This window comes from Sapajus apella, unplaced genomic scaffold, assembly GCF_009761245.1.
Source record: "Sapajus apella isolate SASKATOON/1434 unplaced genomic scaffold, GSC_monkey_1.0 scaffold38, whole genome shotgun sequence".
NCBI classification, from domain to species: Eukaryota; Metazoa; Chordata; class Mammalia; order Primates; family Cebidae; genus Sapajus; species Sapajus apella.
This window is the reverse complement of record NW_022436978.1, coordinates 10,472,302-10,494,656: the sequence shown is the minus strand read 5'-3', so window position 1 is coordinate 10,494,656 and position 22,355 is coordinate 10,472,302. Positions and strand designations below refer to the sequence as shown.

At 34.6% G+C, this 22,355-nt stretch overlaps 1 protein-coding gene and 1 long non-coding RNA gene across 3 annotated transcripts in view; one reads left to right on the top strand and one right to left on the bottom strand.

The window, feature by feature from the left end:
* The window catches only part of LOC116564859, a 317,617-nt gene that overhangs the window by 134,001 nt on the left and 161,261 nt on the right, over window positions 1-22,355 (bottom strand). The window lies entirely within an intron of this gene.
* OSTN (osteocrin) overlaps window positions 6,087-22,355 on the top strand; it is a 51,359-nt gene continuing 35,090 nt past the window's right edge. Inside the window, exons 1-2 of one of the 2 annotated variants that reach the window (XM_032298246.1) lie at window positions 6,087-6,274; window positions 21,162-21,263. In XM_032298246.1, coding sequence (XP_032154137.1) covers window positions 21,162-21,263 — 102 coding nt within the window. In that variant the 5' untranslated portion in view covers window positions 6,087-6,274. The remainder of the gene's footprint in view (window positions 6,275-21,161; window positions 21,264-22,355) is intronic. The other variant, XM_032298245.1, reaches the window with a different exon arrangement.

Below are 22,355 nucleotides of genomic sequence, written 5' to 3'. Positions count from 1 at the left end.
TTTCTGGAACAAATAAAATTGATAAAATGCTAGAATTAATATCAAAAGAAAACTTAAAGAAAAATACTGTATGTACAACTATCATGTACTCATAATAATTAAAAGTAAATTTTAAAAAACAATACTGTGACTGGGCATGGTGGCTCACACCTATAATCCCAGCACTTTGGGAGACTGAAGCAGGTGGATCACAAAGTCAGGAGATCGAGACCATCCTGGCCAACATGGTGAAATCCTGTCTCTACTAAAAGCACAAAAAAATTAAAATTAGCTGGGTGTGGTGGCACACACCTGTAGTCCCAGCTACTCAGGAGGCCGAGGGAGGAGAATTGCTTGAACCCAGGAGGCAGAGACCGCAGTGAGCGGAGATCGCTCCACTGCACTCCAGCCTGGGCAACAATGTGAGACTCTGTCTCAAAAAAAAAAAAAAAAAAAAAAAAAAAAAGAATACTGAATTAAGCATAAAATAGGGACATCACTACAGATCTGATAGCTATCAGAAGAACAAAATAAAAATAGTATGAATATACTTTAATAATTAATGAAATGGACATATTTAAAAGTCACAAGCTATAAGAATATATTCAGAAAAAAATAGCTAAAGTGATTAGCCCTATATCTATTAAATAATTTAAAACTTTAGCTATAAACCTTTCTACAAGAATAACTAATGACATAGATGGCTTCACTAGTGAATTCTCCAAATATTTAAGAAAGAAAGAATGCAAACTCCACAAACATTTGTCCAAAAATAGATGAAGGCATAATTCTCTTCAATCATTTTACAAGGTAAGCATAACCCTGATACTAAACACAAGAGATGAACTTTTTAAAAACAAAATACCTATATCCCTTATGAACAAAGATTGTTCAAAATATATTAGCACTTACATTCAGTAATAAAGAAAAAGTAATACATCATGATCAAGTGGCGTTCATCTCAGCAAAGTGAAGTTATAATTCATTATTTTTTTTTTTTTTTTGAGACAGAGTTTCGCTCTTGTTACCCAGGCTGGAGTGCAATGGCACTATCTCGGCTCACCGCAACCTCCGCCTCCTGGGTTCAGGCAATTCTCCTGCCTCAGCCTCCTAAGTAGCTGGGATTACAGGCACGTGCCACCATGCCCAGCTAATTTTTTTTTATTTGTAGTTTTAGTAGAGACGGGGTTTCACCATGTTGACCAGGATGGTCTCGATCTCTTGACCTCGTGATCCACCCGCCTCGGCCTCCCAAAGTGCTGGGATTACAGGCTTGAGCCACCGCGCCCGGCTAATTCATTATTTTTACACAAAAAGCAAAACAATCTCTAGAATTGAAAACAACTTTTTTAACTGACAAAATTGAATCTTCATTTATGGCCCTCCTTCAAAAAAAAAACACCAGCAACTTTCAGGAAACCATTAATAGGAGGAACCATCATCAACCTGAAAAAAGACATCTACAAAAACCCTACTGTTATTAATGGTGAGAGAATTTCTCCCCTCAACACCATCAATTGATAAGGAGCAAGGCAAGAATGTTCACTTATTCCACATCTGTTCCATATTGCACTGGAGAAACTGACTGAGGCAACATATAATAAAAAGAAGTAAGAGACTTACAGAGTCAAAAGGGAGATATAAATGCTTTCTATTTCCAAACAAGATGATTTTTTTACACATGGAAAATCCTGTCCAATCTAAAGAAATTTACTAGAACTAAAAAATAAGTTTAGCAAGACTACAGAATAAAAGAAATATAATAATCATATTTTATATACTAGGAGTGTCCATTTCAAAATTTAAATTTTAAAATTACTTATAAGAGCATCAAAACATAAAATAATTAATAATTAGGGAAAAGTTTAACAAAATATGACTTTTATGCTAAAATAAAAAAATTGTAAAGGGAAATTAAATATTTAAACAAAAGACCAATATATCGGCCAGGCTCCGTGGCTCACGCCTGTAATCCCAGTACTTTGGGAGGCTGAAGCTGGCAGATCATTTGCTGTCAGGAGTTCAAGATCCACCTGCCAACATGACAAAACCCCATCTCCACTTAAAGTACAAAAATTACCTGGCTGTGGTGGTGGATGTCTGCAATCTCAGCTACTTGGGAGGCTGAGGCAGGAGAATCACTTGAACCCAAGAGGCAGAGGCTGAAGTGAGCTGAGCTCGTATCACTGCACTCTAGCCTGGTGGACATAATGAGACTCCGTCTCAAAAAAAAAAAAGTAATATACATGTTTATGAATAAGATTATTCAATACTGATAAGATGTCAATTCTCCCCAAGTTTATCTATAAGTTCCATGAGATCCCAATCAAAATCCTAGCAGACTCTTTTTTTATAAATAGGTAGGCTGATCCTAAACTTTATATGGAAATGAAAGGGCTTAAAATAGCCAAAGGAATTTGAAAATCTTCTAAAAGTAAACGTAAGAGAAAATTTTTGCAAACTCGAGTGAGGGAACTATTTCTTAGGGCACAAAAACATGATCCATTTAAAAAGGGCTAATAAATAGAATTTCATTAAAGTTCAAAATGCCTGCTCTGTGAAATAAACTGTTATAAAAATGAAAAAAAAGCCAGAGCAAAAAATCACAAAACACAAACCTTATAAAAATCTTGTATCCAGAATATATAAAGAACTTTCCCCACTCAATATTAAAAAATATTTGAACAGACAGGTTACCAAAGAAGATATGTAAGTACATGACAAGATTCTCAACATCATTACTTTTGAGGGAAATACAAATTAAAATACAATAATGTATTTTACTCCTATATAATTTTTAGAAGAACTTAATATTTTAATGGCAATGTCAAATGCTCACCAGCACGCTGAGCAAACAGAACTCTCCTATATTGCTGGTGGGAAGGCAAAATGGTAGAACCATTTGGAAATCAGTTTAGCTATTTCTTATTAAGTTAAACATACACTTAACACATGATATAGGAATCCCACGTTTATGTATGTACTCAGGTGATATGAAAACATTTACTCGCTCAACTCTATATTAATATTATAGTTGCTTTATTCATATTTGTCCAAAACTGGAAACAACCCACATTTTCACCAATTGGTGAATGAATACACAAATTACAGTATGTTCATCCAATAGAACAGCCATACTTTTAAATATGATCATACATACCCAGGCACAGTGGCTCTCACCTGTAATCCCAGCACTTTGGGAGGGCAAGGCAGACAGATCACTTGAGGTCAGGAGTTTGAGACCAGCCTGGCCAACATGGTGAAATCCCATCTCTACCAAATATACCAAAAAAAAAAAAATTAGCCAGGTGTTGTGGTACGTGTCTCAGCCACTCAGGAGGGTGAGGTGGGAGAATCTCTTAAACCTAGGAAGTGAGCCAAGGTCACACCACTTCACTTCAGCATGGGCAACAGAGCAAGACTCAGTCTCAAAAAAAAAAAAAAAAAAAAAAAAAAGCTTATACATTTAACAACATGGATAAGACTCAAAAATAGATTCCAAATGCTACATACTATATGTTTTATTTATTCCTACAGACTCTAGGAAAGAAAAAATAGGGACAGAAATCAAATCAGTGGATGCCAGGACCTGGGGATGGGGTAAGGGATTGACTGCAAACAGGCATTAGGGAAATTTGTGGAAATGTTTTGCATATTAATTGTAGTGGAAGATACACAGCATGTGCATTTGTCAAAACTCATCAAACTGTACAGTTTAAAAGAGTAAATGTTGTGTAGGTAAATTATAGCTCAACAAACTTGACTTGAGAGTTGAAAAAAAGAGCAGGAAATATTAGATAATAATATGAATAACAGTGGCATTTGCAGTCATGTTGGTCTTTACAAAGGACCCAATTTGTGTTTCTCTGAGCACAGTATTGGGTCCTTTTATCTCCCCTCTTTCAATCTCTTTTCCATTTTGGTTTCACCAAACTGTGGAAACACCACAGGAGATTGAAGAAAAGAAGTAGAGTGAAGTCTTGTGCTTATTTCATAGGTTCCATGACCTGTAGTTTGCTCTTGACTTACAGTGTCCCTACGTGAAATATCACACTCTGCCAGACAACTTTGTCTACTCAAGATCCCTTTGTCTCTGGGTCCCTGTAACTATACTCAACTCTTCTGGACTCGGGTTCACTATACTATATGATCCCTTCTGGTTCTTCTACACGATGTTCACATCACGTTCTCTTCAAATTACTCAATTTGAATGTGCCATCTCTTTCCTGCCACATTGTGATAGAGACAGTAAGGTTCAACCCTTTGTCTCATCACCTCTAAGCTAAGAAAATTTGGGCTATTCATTTTACAGATTTGGGTTTCTACACCTAACTGAGCTTTAGGTTTCTCATCTATTATATTTGGAAACTTATACTTCCTTGGCAAGGTTGTTATGAAAATTAAATTATGACATGCTAGCTGAAAAAGTGTTCATTAATATTTTTTCCCTTTCTCATCTTAGTGTCTCCCCATCCCACCCAGAATATTCTCTTTATCTTTCATTTCTTTGCATGCTCCAATTTTTCCTCTCTCTTTGAAGGTAATAGAATTTTTCTATCATGTATAAACGCATAAGTAAATGACATAGAGGTGAATAATATACAGAAGGCTGTGTAAGTGGCTTAAATGTACCGTGGATGTTACTGGAATAAACTGTTGCTATTTCTACTGCTGTAGAACAGTTAAGTCAAACTTTTGAATTAGGTCAACAAAATCCACAAATAGGGTGGAATCTTTGGACTGTCTAAGCAGAGACAGATCTGGAATAAATCAGCCACAGATATCACTTGTCGGCATGCTAAGAGAGGCTTTTCAAATAAGAATAAAAGGTATGTCAATAATATTGGCTTCTAGTAACATTATGATGCATCCATTAATCTATATTGAGAGTTTTCCATCATGTGGATTCAAGCTAACATAACTGATTTATGGCAGTAATGTCTAAACAAGGGTCCACAATTAGGCTGTATTTTTATCTTGACTTGTGAACTGTCTCTGCCAACTACTCAAATTTCAAGCTTGTTGAGACATATGTTATCCCTGGAAACCCTTCATAAAAATGAAGCATTTTACTAACCCACCAATTCTGTGTGCTCTGGTCAGTTCCCCCATCTAGATCCAAATTAACCATGTAATAGTTCCTATACTAGTGACTAGTATTTTAAATGGCCTTTTTAGGAAAACCAAAAAGAACAAAGTTATTTATTTTTGTGCAAAAATATAATCTGCTTTGGATTCTCTTTTGTAGCTTTTAATGTAGTGAGACAGAAGGCAGTCGTAGGAAAAGAACTGGGTATGGAATTAAGATCTGCATTTGAAATCCAGCTCTGAGACCACTTCCTAGCTGTGTGACCTTATAGTCACTTGATTTACCTGAGCCTCTGCCTCTTTATCTGTCAAATGGGGACCCTCTGGTAAATCAAAGGAGCCATTAATGATCTAATAAGATAATATGTTGTCTTAATAACTTAATAATTTGCAGAGATGCAAACGTGCTTAGTAAGAGATAAGAATAAAAGAAACGTTCAGACAGAGGCAGAAATATTTTGGTTAAAAGGAAATTAAAGTACTGGAGGACAACAGCAAGATAAAAATGATTACAGCATCTTCATTTATAGCTCACATGTCACGGCTCAGTATTTATAGGTTTGTTAGTGACAGTCTTCCCAGTATAGCAATGTTAATTACAAAGTAGCTGTCATTGTGTTTCACTGACACAGCACTGTGCACCTGACTGAGGCTGAAACGATTCATTATTTCCACAGCTGATCATTTAAAGATCCAAAAATTACACCAATAAATCAGTTTGTGTCTGATTATAATCTCCCTAAATCATACTTTGAAATTCCCTGGTGACTTTTCAACAATTATTAGTGTATTTTATTTCTCAAATATGATTTGTAATAGCCAGAGCTTGACTAAAACCTCAGGAAGAGGTGATGGGTGTGAAGCTGAACACAATCTATACTTAAATTTTCCAGAGCCTATGCTTCCACTGCTACTTAAATGCCATGATCAAAGCAAGAGATAGGCTAAATATGGAGGGAAAGGAGGGAGGGAAAAGCAGAAGGAAGGAGGGAGAGGGAGGGAGAGAAAGAGATTGAAGAGAGGCTTGGGAAAATGCTCAGTGGAAAATCTGTAGAAATGATGTAACACAAAGCAAAGGCAGGGATTGGAGTAAGGGGTGTATAACTGAGACTATAAAAAGTCAGAGAGAAAACTCACCATAGGGCTGAGTTTTGGAGAAACTGCACACACAGTACTCTAAAGTTTGAATCTCCTGATTTTTCACAAGGTAAGTTGTATGTAAAAATTGACAAATATTTAGTGCTTTTTTTCTTTTAACTATTTTTTTACTTTCACAGGCTCTTTAAGTGTTTTGATTATATCTGGATTTTTTTTAATTAGAAACATTTTTGGTAATATTTCCCTCTCTAAAATGAGTAGAAAAGTAAAGATATTTTTGCAATGTAAATTTAAGGTGGAACTAATTGCTTATTCAGACATTTATTACGTTGCTTTTTGCATTTCTTTCATTTCAAAACAAAGAGAAGGTGGATGCAAGATAATAATTCTATAGGTATGTTAATAGCATTATTTTGCTTTCCTCAAAAAATGTTTTATATAGAAGAGTGGTCTAAACAAACTTGAAGCTTCAGAAACATCCCTAAACTAATGAAATTCTTTGTTCTTAATATCTAAAGCATCTTGTTTTTCTCCTTATATATCAAATATACAAACATGATATTGATAACAGCTGGAATACACTTTGATTATGTCTGTTCTTCAGTATTTGTAGTGCTCTTGCTATTCCATGATTGAATTGAGAGTTAATGTGAAGCATACATTTGAGTTCTGTTTGAGAAGAAATGTAACATTTCATTTCAGGTTTAGTGTACACTCAATGAATTCAGCTCTAACAATTCAAACGCTGTTTTTTCGAATAACAGACTCTATAGGTTTAGGAATGTGATTATTATTTATTTATGAGTTTTTCTCCTAAAAATTTAGCATTTTTGAGAATGAATCATGGTGATTTTAATGCCTATATAAGTTATAGAATTGATAGTATTATACCTAATAGTCTACCCAAAAACATCAGGGACATTTTGTGTCTTCTCTTACTTTGATGTTACTCTTCAGCACTCTTATAGAACTTTTCTAAAGAGTACTTTCTGTCGATAACAGTTCAAGTCTCCTCCATGTAAGTGAATTTTACTATGGCTTCAATAGAAAATTATTTAGCGTGTTTAAGGTCGACCGTAGCTTTCTCCCCCTTATTTCCCAGGATTTTTAACTAATTCTTATATCATGAATAATGAGCAGTAGAGAAGCAGATATCTTTAGTTGATTAGGCACAGAAACCTCAGGGCTATTATTTTAACTTCTTTTACAAATATTCTCAATGATTTGAATGTTTGATTAATAAAATCAGATTAATTGTACTTGTCTCAAAAAATAAAGAACTCAAAGAAATCCTAATATATTGTTCTAGCTCTATTATAATCTACCTATACAACTTCACACAAGCCTTAAGCACAAATTAAAGCTTGATAATATTGTATTTTGTCCTTATGAAAAGGACAAAAGAAATAGAAGTGCTAGGGATACTGAGCATAAAAATATTTGAGGAAGCCCCAGTGTCAGTCAGTGCTCTCTACATCAGAGAATAAAACCTCAGTATCACAGAATCTTAGATTATCACTAATCTTTAGACTCGAGCTAATTTCACTGTTTTGCCAATATTTCATTTATTATGACTCTCACCTACCAGACAACTTTTGCTTAGATTCAACAGCTTAGTCAGAGCAATCCAAGATTTGCAGGCAGAAAACTAGACTTCTAATCCTAGTTCTGACTTCAACAGCTTCATGGACAAATCATTCAGCTTCCCCGAAGCTTTATTCTCCCCTCAGTAAAACTGGAGTTTGTGAAGGTACAATGGGTAAGCTACAACAAGGTGCTAATTCTGGGTATCTCTCTTAAATGAACCAACTCTCCAAATGTCTCCAGATTTCTCAGATTAAAGGCATTTTGTAGCTGAGTGCTTTCTCTTCTTCCTTCAAGTAAGTATCATGGTACACCCCTGGAGCAGTGACCCCTTCTTTATTGCCACTTCATTAGCTCAGGCCTTAATACAAACCATATCCTCTCTCTAGTAACAGTGCCTTTGCCATCACCTTCTGCTCCCTCTTCCTCTTCAATCATTTCTGTATTCTTATCTTCTCTCCTCTCCCTTGAGCATTTTCTCTGATCATCACTCACTTTCTCCATCTATTAGAGAGTATTAAATGTGATAATTTCTAATGATTGCTTCCTCTCTTTCTAAAATTCTATATTCCTATGATCCCTAAGGCTATAAACATGTAAAAATTCCACTTTAAAAGTATTATATAAAATGGTATTAAAACTTCACTTTAGTTGGCACAATTACAGCCAGAAGAATGATGCCTTCAGTACAACTGAACTTTCTTTTGTTTCTTTCCGAGGATTACATTTTCTACAGTTGGAAGGAATTTTTATAGAAATATTATGACTCAAAATAATAACGCACCAAATGTTAGAGTGATTTCTATTGATAACTCTCTATAGTGAAATTTCCTCCCCATTCAATATTATTTTTCTTAATATATTTTATTTTCTATCACTCTGCCATAATTCTAGATTTTGAAGACTAATTTTGTTTCTTAAAATGAATGATAAAAATATTTTTTCATAAAAACTAAAAAGTAGTAGCAAACTGACACAAGAACAGAAAACCAAACACCTCATGTTCTCACTCATAAGAGGGTGTTGAAAATGAGAACATATGGACACAGGGAGGGGAACATCACACACTGGGGTCTGTTGTGGGGTGTGGAACTGGGGGAGGGATAGCAGGGGGTGGGAAGTTTGGGGAGGGATAACACTGGGGGGATGGAGGCAGCAAACCACCATGGCATGTGTATACCTGTGTAACAATCCTGCAAGATCTGCACATGTACCCCAGAACTTAAAGTATAATAAAAAAATTAAAAAGTAATTAAAATATTTTGTAAAGTTGCTATATTTCGAAGGCAACCTCAGGATACTGATAACTGTTATTTATTGAGTAACTTTTTTTTTTTTTTTTAATGGAGTCTTGCTCTGTCGCCCAGGATGGAGTGCAATGGTAGGATCTCGGCTCACTGCAACCTCCGCTTCCCAGGTTCAAGCGATTCTCCTGCCTTGGCAGCTGGAATTACAGATGTGCGCCACCACATCGACTAATTTTTTGTATTTTTAGTAGAGACGGGGTTTCAGCATGTCATCAGACTGGTCTCAAACTCCTGACCTCGTGATCCGCCTGCCTCAGCTTCCCAAAGTGCTGGGATTACAGACATAAGCCACCACGCCTGGCCTTGAGTAACTAATTTAAGCCCATCACTTTACCCAGATTACTTCTGATCTTCATGCTAACCCTACAAATTAGGTCTTTGCCCTATTTTTTCTGAAGAAGATGTTAAAACAAAAAGGCTAAATGACATGCCTCATCAAGATTCAGATCCATCCAGGTCTATTTCTACTAATTCACTTTATGGTATTAGAAAGTGTACATACAATACTAGGCATTAGGAGACCAGATTTCTAAAGTAACTCAGCTTGTTTCAGTTCACAGACTTTTAGAAAATAGAATCATCATGTTTTCTATATAAATCTAACATGACTGTTATAAGGATAACAGGAGATTAATTTCAAGATAATAAAGCACCACTACGCAAATGTTATTTTTCAAAAGGTTATATGGGACAATTCCATTTGAAGGAAGTGGAAGCATTCCAGAAAGGATCAGTTCTTGCAGAAGAAAATCCCTAGGCAGGGCAAGTGGTTGAGGAGTTTCCACCTGAACCAGGCTGTGAGCAACAGGAAGACAGAGAAAGCATTTTTTTATTTTTATTTTTATATCCCCAGTATCTGGCATGCATGTATGGCCAATAAATGCATCCTATTGTTGAGTATTATACAATTTATATGGCCGGGCGCGGTGGTTCACGCCTATAATCCCAGCACTTTAGGAGGCCGAGGCGGGTGGATCACGAGGTCAAGAGATAGAGACCATCCTAGCCAACATGGTGAAACCCCGTCGCTACTAAAAATACAAAAATTAGCTGGGCATGGTGGCGCACGCCTGTAATCCCAGCTACTCGGGAGGCTGAGGCAGGAGAATTGCCTGAACCCAGAAGGCGGAGGTTGCGGTGAGCGGAAATCGCACCATTGCACTCCAGCCTGGGCAACAAGAGCGAAACTCCGGCTCAAAAAAAAAAATGTATATGCTTGCCCCTCTGTTTACACGTTAGAAGTACTTTTTCATCTATTATGTTGGCTAGCTTAACATAATTATGATGTAAGATTTTGATTAAATATTTTATTTAAGTACAAAGTGGGGTAAAGGGTGAAGGGGGTAGTGATAGTCCACATTAACTTCAGATGTAAGTATGCTATATTTAACTTAATTTATCCAATTTTACCCTCTGAAAGCCTTTGAATGCTGAATTATAAAAAGCCTATATACAGAATGGCCAGCCAGTATATGCAACTTTATTAGCTTTTCCCTATCTACAGTTTCAAAGCTATTTTCCCATTAGTGAGCATTAGAATTAAACAACAAATTTCCGTAGCAGAATTGCCTACAATAATATACTAACGTAATTTTCTATTTTTAAGTAACACAGATTTATATCAAGAAATATGTAGTTATTTGGGGATTTAGGTACAGATTAATGTTCGATAAGGAGAAATCCTACAGTGTAGAGGGATGATTATTGGAGAATAGTGATACATGTAACTTTTATTAGAATGAGAATCTGTCGTGTGAAATACTAATGGATGTATCAGGATTCCAGCAGGAGCTTCATCACATATTACTACAGGTGTAGAAATCTAGGGTAATCTCTTATCTTCCCTCTACCTTGGTTTTCATATCAAGAAAGCTGGGATATTAAGATCTGCCCTGTATTTCTGTTTATCTTCCACATAAGGCTGCTTCATGCTTTCATTCAACACACACATTTGACTCTACACCAGGCATTCTGTTAGGTGCTTAGATGCAAGGGTGAACATGACATGGTTTCTGCCTTAAATAATGTTATAGCAACTAAACACTTCAGTAATCATCCAGATCTGGGTTTTTAAAAATAATAATGTAATCTTTCTTTGAAGTGGCATTATAGGTTTCTGGCTTCTTAATTTTTTGCAAGTAAGAGACTAGTAGTATTAATCACAGATCCAAATAGAAGAAGAAAACAGACAGAGATACTTAAAAATAAAATTTTAAGATTTTGGAAGGCAAAGTGAGTAAAAAAGTGAAAATGGCGCCAAATAGAATAAAATCAGTTAACACATGTACTAGTAATGCATCATTCTTACTAATTTGTTGCCTTCAGGGAAAGTAATTTTAAAATGTAGGTTTCTGCCACATTAATAATACTGCATCCATAAAAATATTTACTTTATAAAAAATTGTTTGGGAGATGGAAAAAGGTTTTATACAAATAGGTTATACTTGAAGGAGCATGAAACTGAGAGTCTGAAAATGAAAGTTGTTGTTCTGGCTCTTCTTCTAACTGGCTTTTTGACTTTGGAGAATTTGTTACTGCCAATTGAAGAGCACCGAGAATTGGGAACACATTCCTGGTATTTTAATTTTTTTTTTTTTTTTTTTTGAGATGGAGTTTTGCTTTTGTTGTGTAAGCTGGAGTGCAATGGCGCCATCTCGGCTCACTGCAACCTCCACCTCCAGGTTCAAGCGATTCTCCTGCCTCCCAACTAGCTGGGATTACAGGTGTGTGCCACCACGTCTGGCTAATTTTTTGTGTTTTTAGTAGAAACAGGGTTTCACATGTTAGCCAGGCTGGTCTCGAACTCCCGATCTCAGGTGATCCACCCACCTTGGCCTCCCAAAGTGCTGGAATTACAGGCGTGAGCCACCGTGCCCAGCTGATATTTAAATTTTTAAATGGGAAATTATAATTTCTCAATCTCAACTTGCTCCTTTTTTCAGGAATCCAAAACATAAATTCTCATTACACAATTTATTTAAAATAGCAAATTTCATAAGGACATTTTAAAATAAATGGCTAAGAACCATGAGTATTTCTCAAATGTATTTTTTATGAGGGTAATATAGATGATGTATGGGTTAGTGACAGAAGCTACAAGCCACAAGCAATTTTTAATTGCTCTTGGGTGAAAATCCTCAATGAGTTTTAATCTCTGAGTTTATGACGATCCCAAACTGCTTCCCCATTTCTAAGCTTCTAAGTGCCGCAGCCACCCTCAGTTGTCTTGTTTGTGAGGCAAAATTCATCAAAGACTGGAATCGCAGTTTCAGTAAAAAAGAGACCCCAACGACAGGAGGTCCAAGCCTTTGCTTTCCAGCAGGTAAGTGTCTCAATCATCTGGGTGCTTCTCTCCGCAAAGAAACCCAGAAAAGCCTTTCTTAAAACTTTGTTCAAGTATTGTCACTTATTGAAATATCCAGGTTACCTATATAATGACAAACTATAATTTAAAAATTTATCCTTTTGATTTTTTAAATATAAGTTTTGCAGATTGTCTCTGTGAATGGCTCCAAGTTCCCTAAGTGACTGTTGAGTGTAAATTTTGCGTATGTAGAAAAAACCTGGCTTCAAACATCTGCCTTCAGCTTCATAGCAATCACTTTTCAACAATCACTTCATAACAACAATTTTTAATCATATTTTAAAACATGTAATTTTTTCAAATTATAGTTTAAAAAATGTTTCTACTATTTTAGTTTCCATTGCAAAGTTTTTACTTATAATATAAAAATAAAAATGATGTAGTTTTTTCATAGATAAATGTATATCCTCATATATTTTTAACAAACAATATTAAATATAAATTTAAAGGCTTACTTCTTTTATTTGAACTCTAAGCCAATTCCATAATTTGTGCTGTTTGTAAATTCATAATTTAAATTGACTAAAATTAATTAACTTACATTTTGTGAAGAAAACCAGTTTCATTAGACAGTTTTGACAATTTTAGAGTCTTGTTCAACATCACCAGCCCATTAAGGAGCACAGCTAAAACTCTTATCCCTATCGTTCAAGTCTGAGCCTGAGTCTGTGATTCCCCAGCATCACAGAAGTATTTTTCTAATGTTGTTGAACATCTATATATTGTCTGACAGAATTTAGTTTTGAATATTTATTCTTTCATTGAAAGAAGATTTTGGGAGTCACAACATGTGAAAAAAATATACATATATATAAAACCTCCACCAATATCACACACATATATATGAGATTGAAAATCATTTATTTATGTGATATATGTGTGTGACATATACACACATATATACGTGTGATATATAAACATTATATATTATAATCATACATTATAATGTATAATTATATTGTATAAATATATATTATAATCATATATATATCACACACATATATATCACACACATATATACATATATACACACCCATATACATATATGGGTGTGTATATATACATCACACACATATATCACATAGATCAATGATTTTCAATCTGATATATATGTGTGTGATATTGGCGGAGGTTTTAGAGGTCTGAAAATTCTCATTATCAAAAATTCCTATGTTGTCGTCACCAATTTTATATCTACTAAATTAAGAACATGATTATTGAGAAAATATTCAAATGATTATTTTATCTTGATAGACTATTAATTCCAAATGCAGGAGAGTAGTACTCAAATATTTTAAAATTATTGTTATTTATCTGATTTAAAACATTTCTGATAGCCAAATTAAACATCATACCAGCCTTTCTTTCTCTCAGCTTAAAAAAGAGAATATAACTGCATTCTATGGCATCTAGAATCTCAGTTCTAACAATTTTTGTTTTGAAAGGGTAGAGAAATGAGCATACTGACTTATGCATGATAGGAAAAAAAGAAAAATGAGGAAAAAAAAATCCTAAGTAAGGTTGGGCGTAATGGCTTAGACCCGTAATCCCAGCACTTTGGGAGGCTGATGAGGGCAGCTCACCTGAAGTCAGGAGTTCGAGACCATCCTGGCCAACATGCTCATTTCTACTAAAAATACAAAAATTAGCCCGGTGCAGTGGCAGGCGCCTGTAATCCAGCTACTTGGGAAGCTGTGGCAGGAGAATCGCTTGAACCTGGGAATCAGAGGTTTCAGTGAGCCAATATTGTGACACTGCACTCCAGCCTGGGTGACAAGAGTGAAACTCCATCTCAAAAAAAAGAAAGAAACAGGCCAGCGGGGTGTCTCACGCCTGTAATCCCAGCCCTTTGGAGGTTTGGGAGGCCAAGGTGGGAGGATCAAGAGGTCAAGAGTTCAAGACCAGCTTAGCCAGCATGATGAAACACCGTCTCCACTAAAAACACAAATAATTAGCCAGACATGGTGGCTCGCACCTGTAATCCCTGCTACTCGGGAGGCTGGGACAGGAGAATTGCTTGAACCGCGAGGCGGAGGTTGCAGTGAGCCGAGATTGCGCCGCTGCACACCAGCCTGGGTGACTGAGTAAGACTCAGTTGCAAAAAAAAAAAAAAATCCTAAGTAAGCAAGTAAAAATCTTGTCGTATGTCATCAATTCTGCCTCATATTTAACATCTCTGAAATTGAAATTAGTCTTACTTTTGATAAGCATATCAATTTAATTGGTAGCATTGTTTTTTTTCTTAACATGGTCTTAAAAATGGAATGTCTTACCATACGTGACATCCAAAAATCAAAGATTTGGAGATTCTTTCTTTTCAGCTAGAAATATTTAATTTAAAAATACTGAAAGGAAAGAGGCAAATATTTACATCACAGCCTGAATGCAATTTTTTTGCATAAACTTTGGCTAATTTGAGGAACTCATCAAGTCAGTTTTCCTAGCTAAATCTGTACCAACTATTATCATTACCTACATGTTAAGTGTCTGCAATTTTACCAGAAAATAGCCAACTTCGCCAGTGAACTTTAAAAGCCAGAAGCAACATTAGAGGTCAGTTAGACCAACTCCAAGACCAACTCCATTTTACTTGATATGGAGAGGAACGTGTTTGCCCAACATCACGTCATTAAATAGCAGCAGAGCAATGAAGAGCCTGAGTCTCACAACCCACGCGTCAGGTCTTTTTTCCATTGCAGCAAGCTATGCAGGCTTTGTGTTAAGCATTGTTTGTTTTAGGCATTTCTCTAAAATAAAAAATTATTGTCACTCTGTCATTTATTATTCCATATTGACTGTAACTTAATAGAGTGGGATAAATGGTAGCCTGAAGAAGGTACTATGTTTTACAGATTTACTTATGGGCCAAGCTGACTCACAACTTGCCTATTATTTCAAAGATGGAAGATTTTAGGCAGTGTTGTCGGCAGGCACACATGGTCATTTCATGTTGTCAGAACTAAGGCCCTTTTATAAAATATCCCGAGTTAAATCTCTTAAACGTGCTCTGTCACAGTGAGAAAAGAAAGTAAAGAAAATGTAGCCATTAAATTAGTTTGTAATTCCTTTATCTTTAATTAAGTCCTTTATTTTAAATTTTTGCTAAATGAGAGTGGAGTCTGAGTATTTACAATCAAGATATTAGGGTAAATAATTAAAAAGTCCTAGACAATATCAATATTTACCCACAAACCTAGTACCTTTGTGAATTTCTAATTATTGGATCAACTATCAATAAGTCAGATGTTAATCATAAAGTCACAGGTTGAAGAAAAATGTCCTTAACACCTGACTTTTTTTTTTCAACACAATTTTCTTCAAATGCAGATAGTTTTAAAGTCTTATTGATTAAAATGTGCACTAGATTAGATGCTGGCTCACAGTGCTTCTCTTTTTCAGCTTAACTATCTCTAACTCTTACACTTCTCATAGCAGTTTGCTCTTTCTTTTGTAGATCAATGATTTTTCAATCTCTTTTTTTCTACCCCAGCCCACTTGGGAGATACTTTTCACAATAACAATGGCTTATTGCAACGCTTATTCCTACCAATAAAAACATCTTCATTTTAACAGGCTTCTCATTAAATTCTAGTTTAAATATAATTAAACCAATTTTTCTTTATTGCTGGAATTTCAGAGCCTTTACTGTTAATCGGAACTCTAACACCTCTTTAAAAATGTACAATATATCCTAAACAAAAGCAACAAAATGTTATAACTCCTGACAAAACTTTATACCTAACCACCTTACTCCATCACTCTAGCCAGTTTGAAAGATCCTTTCAGAATATAATCAATTCTTACATGTGGAAAGTCTTTAAAATAAAGCTTAAGATGTTATACATTTGTTTATTCAGCAGAATTATTTAAAAAGTCAAAATATATAATAGTCCAATGACTAAAATATGAAGGCAGTACACAGATAATTTTCTTATAAGGCAGATTCCATGGCTGCTGTTTCTTTCGAAACTCCTCACTATCCAAAGAAATATTATTTAAAAATTGCTTTTAAAAAGTCAATGTGTACCCAAATAATAAATGTCCAAGAAAAACAGCTATATGCTATTTGTTGTACAGTTTTTCAACTAAAAGGTGCCAGGGAGATTCCATGATTACCACAAGTAATTTGAGCCACTAAAGATTTATACTGGCAAAAATATAGATGTCACACTAGTATGATTTAAGAGTCAAAGTATTAATATTTGTCTAATTAAACCCTAACCAAATTTCATATGGTCTCTATTGGGGAAAGCATTTCCTAATGTGATTTCTCTGTTGCTATGTATCTTCCAGTTCATTTTTGTTCAGCCCCTACCCTGTCACAGAACTTACCAATCTTTTGTTAGTTACCAACATTAAATAAAATTTTTTAATCTACTAAAAAAAATTGATGTGCTAAAAAAATACAAACACCTTTACTTTGGTTTATTTATGCAGACAATGAACATCTTTCATTGAACTTTCTGTGATCTGGAGTATACATGGTGCCCAGGAGATTTTAAATCGTGGGCTATATTTATCCACTATTAACAAAATAGGAAAGTGGGGCTGAGCCTAGGCTTTTCCTTTCCTCCCTATAATTTCCTCTGTTTCTAATTTTGTAGCAATCAAGTTTCAACTAGTTAATCAAATGTCTTTTGTGTGGCAGGTGCCAGGGTGTTTGTTTTCATTAGTGTACCAAATGCCATATTTAGGAACTTGGCCTTTTGGTTAACTGGCTACAAGCATGGCTTTAAACCATTAAATGTGTGTATTTAAACTCAGCGTTTATTTTTACATCTCCTTATCCAAATAATCAGGATGTGGTTATCTGTAAGGTGATCCATCATGATTTTTCCTATATACACCCAAGCACAAAAATATATACCTCAGACATAATCATCAATACTATAAACACTCATCATTCTGTGCCATTTATAAGATTACAGAGACAAGGCAAAACCTGGTTAGCAAAATGTACATAAAAATAGTTAAAGGAAATCCACATAGAAAGACATATAAAATCGGGCAATTTTCACTTTTGAAACCTATCTTTATGATAAAAAGGAAGAAAGGAAACATAAACAATTGGAGTTTGTCTTTGATTAAATGGGACAACAATTTCTTTTAAAAAGATATATAGGCCAGCGCAGTGGCTCATGCCTGTAATCCCAGCACTTTGGGAGGCCAAGGCAAGTGGATCACCTGAGGTCAAGAGTTCGAGACCAGCCTGGCCAACATAGTGAAATACCATTTCTACTAAAAATACAAAAAACTAGCTGTGCATGACGGCAGGCAACTGTAATCCCAGCTACTCGGAAAGAGGCAGGAGAATCGCTTGGACTTGGGAGGCAGACGTTGCAGTAAACCGAGATTGCGCCATTGCACTCCAGCCTGGGCAATAGAGTGAAACTCCATCTCAAAAAAATAAAAATAAATAAAAGATATATTGGAAATATGAAATAATTTTTAAAATGCAGTTATGTTCTTAGTATATCCTCCTTTATATAAAGTTAAAGAGACATCAGGAAAATCAGGAGAAAACACAATTAAGTGACTGGTTTCTAAAGTGATGGCTAATATAGGATTTGGTTGGTATTTTCATCAGATAACTATTGCATTCTTATTGGTTATTTTCTCAATTTAGAGACACAGTCATGATTTACTGGTCTTTTGTTTTTTGTTTTTTATGTCCTTACTGAAAATCTCAGTCCAAATATCAAGTTAGGAAAAAGAGAACGCAGAGAGAATTTACTGCTCCCTTTCAGAAAAGAAAAGAACTAGCATTATGTGACAAGACTCTGAAAAAAAACTCATTGGTGTCATAGTGAACAACTATTTTAAACATTACATAAAAGTCGAAATTATATTTGATAAATAAATGTTATGGACAGTGCCAAAATTGCTAAAATATTTTATCTCAATTTTAAGTCTTAACTGACATAGTTCATTCAGATGCCATTCTATTTAGATAAAACATTTGTTCACATACCAGCATGTAACATTCATTAGTAAAATCTAACTGTTTCACAGTTACAAGTTGTTTTTTGTTGTTGTTTTTAGGAATGTGAGCCAAAGTTTTTTTTATTTTTTTTTCGTTTCTTGCATTTGAAATACTCTCTAGGCTTAAAATTCTTTGCCATAGTCCTTAACCGCTACACAACTGCAATCAATCACTTGTCAGGGTCTTCCCTCTCTTGTTAGTTTTACAGGGGCTACCTGTGTGAGTCTAGTCTCACGCTGCTATAAAGACACAGCTGAGAATGGGTGATTTATAAAGAAAAAAGGTTTAATTGGCTCACCGTTATGTAGGCTGTACAGGAAGCATGGCTGGGGAGGCCTCATGAAACTTACGATGTTGGTGGAAGGCAAAGGAGAAGCAGGCGCCTCTTCACATGACCAGAGCAGGAGGAAAAAGAGAGGAGAGGTGCTTTACATTTTTAAATAACCAGATATCGCGATAACTATCAGGAGAGAACAGCACCAAAGGGAAACCTGCCCCCATTATCCAGTTGCCTCTCTCCAGACCCCACCTCCAACACTAGAGGCAACTCACGGCAGTGGGTTACCAGTGGCACTCACCCAAGCCTCTACCTCTGTGGGAACTCAGTGAGCTCAAGGAAAGAGCCGCAGTAACAATTCTTCAAGAAAATGTCAGAAAAAAATCTTGGGTCATGCCGGAACAAATGTAGTTATTAAGGAAATATTTAATGATCTCTCATATTCTTTCACATACAGGTTATAAATAGTAAATAAGATAGAAAGGGGATTAATGAATCAATTCAATCCTCTTAAAGCTCATTTGAGATGGGAATTGCTTCTCATTTCACAAACAAGTAAAATGAACCTTGAGTAGGGTAAATGATGACATATTCAAGGTTACACAGATATTAAAGCAAAAACATGACTCAAATTCAATCTTTCAGATTCCATTCTAGCATCCATTTTCTCTTTACCTCCAGCAGGTTTTCCAAATGATTTTTTTAAGCAAACAGAGTTTCCTGAGACTTTTCATTCATAAAGGATGAACTTGGAAGGCTTGCCCACTGCCATGCACCAAGAGGCAAAGCTTGGAATCATGCCTATTTTGTTCTACCTCATGCTGCATGATCTTTCCTCAGTAGAGCAATGCCCCATTTTACCTACAGTTTCGTAACTCACAGTAGTCAAACTGGCAGCAGGTTCAGCCTGATGTAGACTATAGATGAGCTTTAACTGGCTGCATAGTGACTTTTTAATCTAAAAAGTCAGACACATATAAATAACACATCTTTGTGCTCATTACCCAGAATTAACAAGGGTAACATTTTTACATATTTGCTTTAAAATATATATAGGTTTAAAACCCAGTCCCTTATATTTTTCTCTATAATTTTACTCATTTTTTCTTCTCTGCAGAGGTAATCATAATCATGAATCAGGTTCCAAAATGTATGATATTGCTTTGGGCATTTACATTTTCAGTAAATTGTATGAAAGTCATGTACTGTTCTACACTTCCCGTTTCTCCCCAAAACTGTTTTTTTGAAATCCATGCATATAAATCCAAACATATATTTATTTGTTTTCACAGTAAATATGTATTTAAGTCATTTACTTTAAGTCAGTAGTTTGACTACATCTCAGTTAATAAATCTATTTTCCCTTGAGTGGGGCACTTGGGTTGATTCCAGTTTTTGACTACTATAAACAATGAGGCTATGAACTTCCAGATACATGTCTTCATATAAACATCGACAGTTTCTCTAAGGAATATATATACCTAGAAGTGAAATAAATGCATCCTAAATAGGAGATAAGCATTTTCAACCTTTGTGTAAATTGCCCAATTTTCTCCAAATGATTGGATTCATTTTCAACTCCACCAGAATTTTTTGTGTTTTTGTTTCCTGAAACAATTCTAACATTGCAAGTTTCGACCAAATTTTTGCCAAACTAAGTGTATAAAATGGTATTTCACTTCTCTTTTTATTAGCATTGAAGAAATTGTACATGTTATGGAAAATTTTGTCCATTCATTTTCTATGAAATGAATGTTTATAACTTTGGCCCATTTTTATTTAATTGTGTGTCAATCTTTAAAGTTGTATTTAAAGGATTTATTTACATTTTCTAAATGATAATCTTTTATTTATGTATATATTGAAAATACCTTCCATTAAGTAATTTGTCTTTTGATATTGTATCTTATATGTAATTTTTCAATTTTGATATAGTAATATCTGATAGATTGAATAACAATTTCGAATCTTGCTTATGAAATCCTGACATAACACAAGGACATAAAGAAATTCTCCTACTGATGGTGGGTGTTTTGAATTTTGGATTTAAATAGTTTTAGACACCACAGTCTCTCTGGTTCACCACAAACCAATAAGAACTTATTCTCTAATGCCTTGCCACTGTTACAAATTTCTCCTCAGGTACATATATAGAATTGTAATCTCTAGATTTGACAGACAAAAAATAAAGTTATGTTAACTGTATTTCACAGATTATGGGTTAGTTTGAATTAAATTATTATTATAGCTGTACAGCCCTAATCTAAGTTGCCATGGAAAAGAAACCTTGATAGAATTCATTCTGGGAGATGAACAGCTTCTATTAAGTATTAGTTACGTTTCGTAGAGATGCACTCCAATATACTGAAACTGAATAATTTGGTTTACCATTTACCTCTAAGAGTCCTTTTAGGAGCTTTTGTTTTTCATCTTTACATTTCAAATGAATTCAGTGCTAATGATGACATATGCGACCCTCAGATGCTGGACTGGAGATTGGCTAGCGCACGTTTCATCCTGGCTGTGACTCTGATACTGTGGAGCTCAGGACAAGTCCTCTCAATAGATGTAACAACAACAGAGGTAATGGAAACTAGCTTACAAAAATATAAATATATATGTAGATATATATATGTTTGACATGTTTTATAAATGACATGTTTATATATAAAAGCATATGTATTAAAATATATTTTATATACAAAAATATAATTTTTATATATTTATATATTATGTATTATGTTTTTATATAGAATGTATATTTTATAAATGTAATATATATACTTGCATATTACATATATATTCTTTCATTAACATATCCTTTCTACTAGAGTAAGAAGCAGATGCAGCTACTAATAAGAAAATGTACACAAAATAAAATAGAGAAATAACACCAAATCAAGAAAATCAGTATTTTTTATTGTCTTATTTTTGTTGCCAACATGACATTCAAGGTTGTGAACTTTAAGTGAAAAGCGCAGTAATCATGATCTTCTCCCCACGGAGGAGTCGGAGCAAGCCAGTTATCTCAATGTGGAAAGAAATTTAAGAACAAAGATTTGTATTTCTTGAACAGAAAAGCTTAAGAGAAGATCCATTATTATAGCCACATTTAATTAAATCAGCTATGCCAGAATTAGAAATGCTTTTATGTGAAATCTGAAGTGGTTTGCATGAGACAATTTGAGTAGTTTTCTTCAAATTTTTAATTACAGTACAAATGTTTTCTTGGTGCTGTGACTAAAGTACAAAGTAAAGGAGATATGAGGACATCACAAGGAGAAAAATTAGTTTATTTGTTCTTTTTTGTTAAATCTTTTTTTTGTTAGTTTATTTGATCTTATTAGAAACATATTTTTTGTGTTTCTTAAATAGCATAAAGTCGAGAGTCTGAAATGCATTAAAGGACAAGTTTTATAAAAGTTTTATGATTTTTTTCTGAAGATTAAGGATATTGCTTTAAAAATGATTTTTTATGTGTGTTAGTTCAAAAAATGAAAGGATATTTTTGGAGGATGGTTTGAAAGATAAAAAATCTTTGCCTTTTGAAGGTTTATCTCCTTTAAGGTTTCTTTCTAGTTATTTCTGCATCCTTCCTATCTCCAGTTTCTATTTTGTCAGATTTATATAAGGAAGTGACAGAAGCTAAGATCTGTGGAATAGTTTGAAACCATA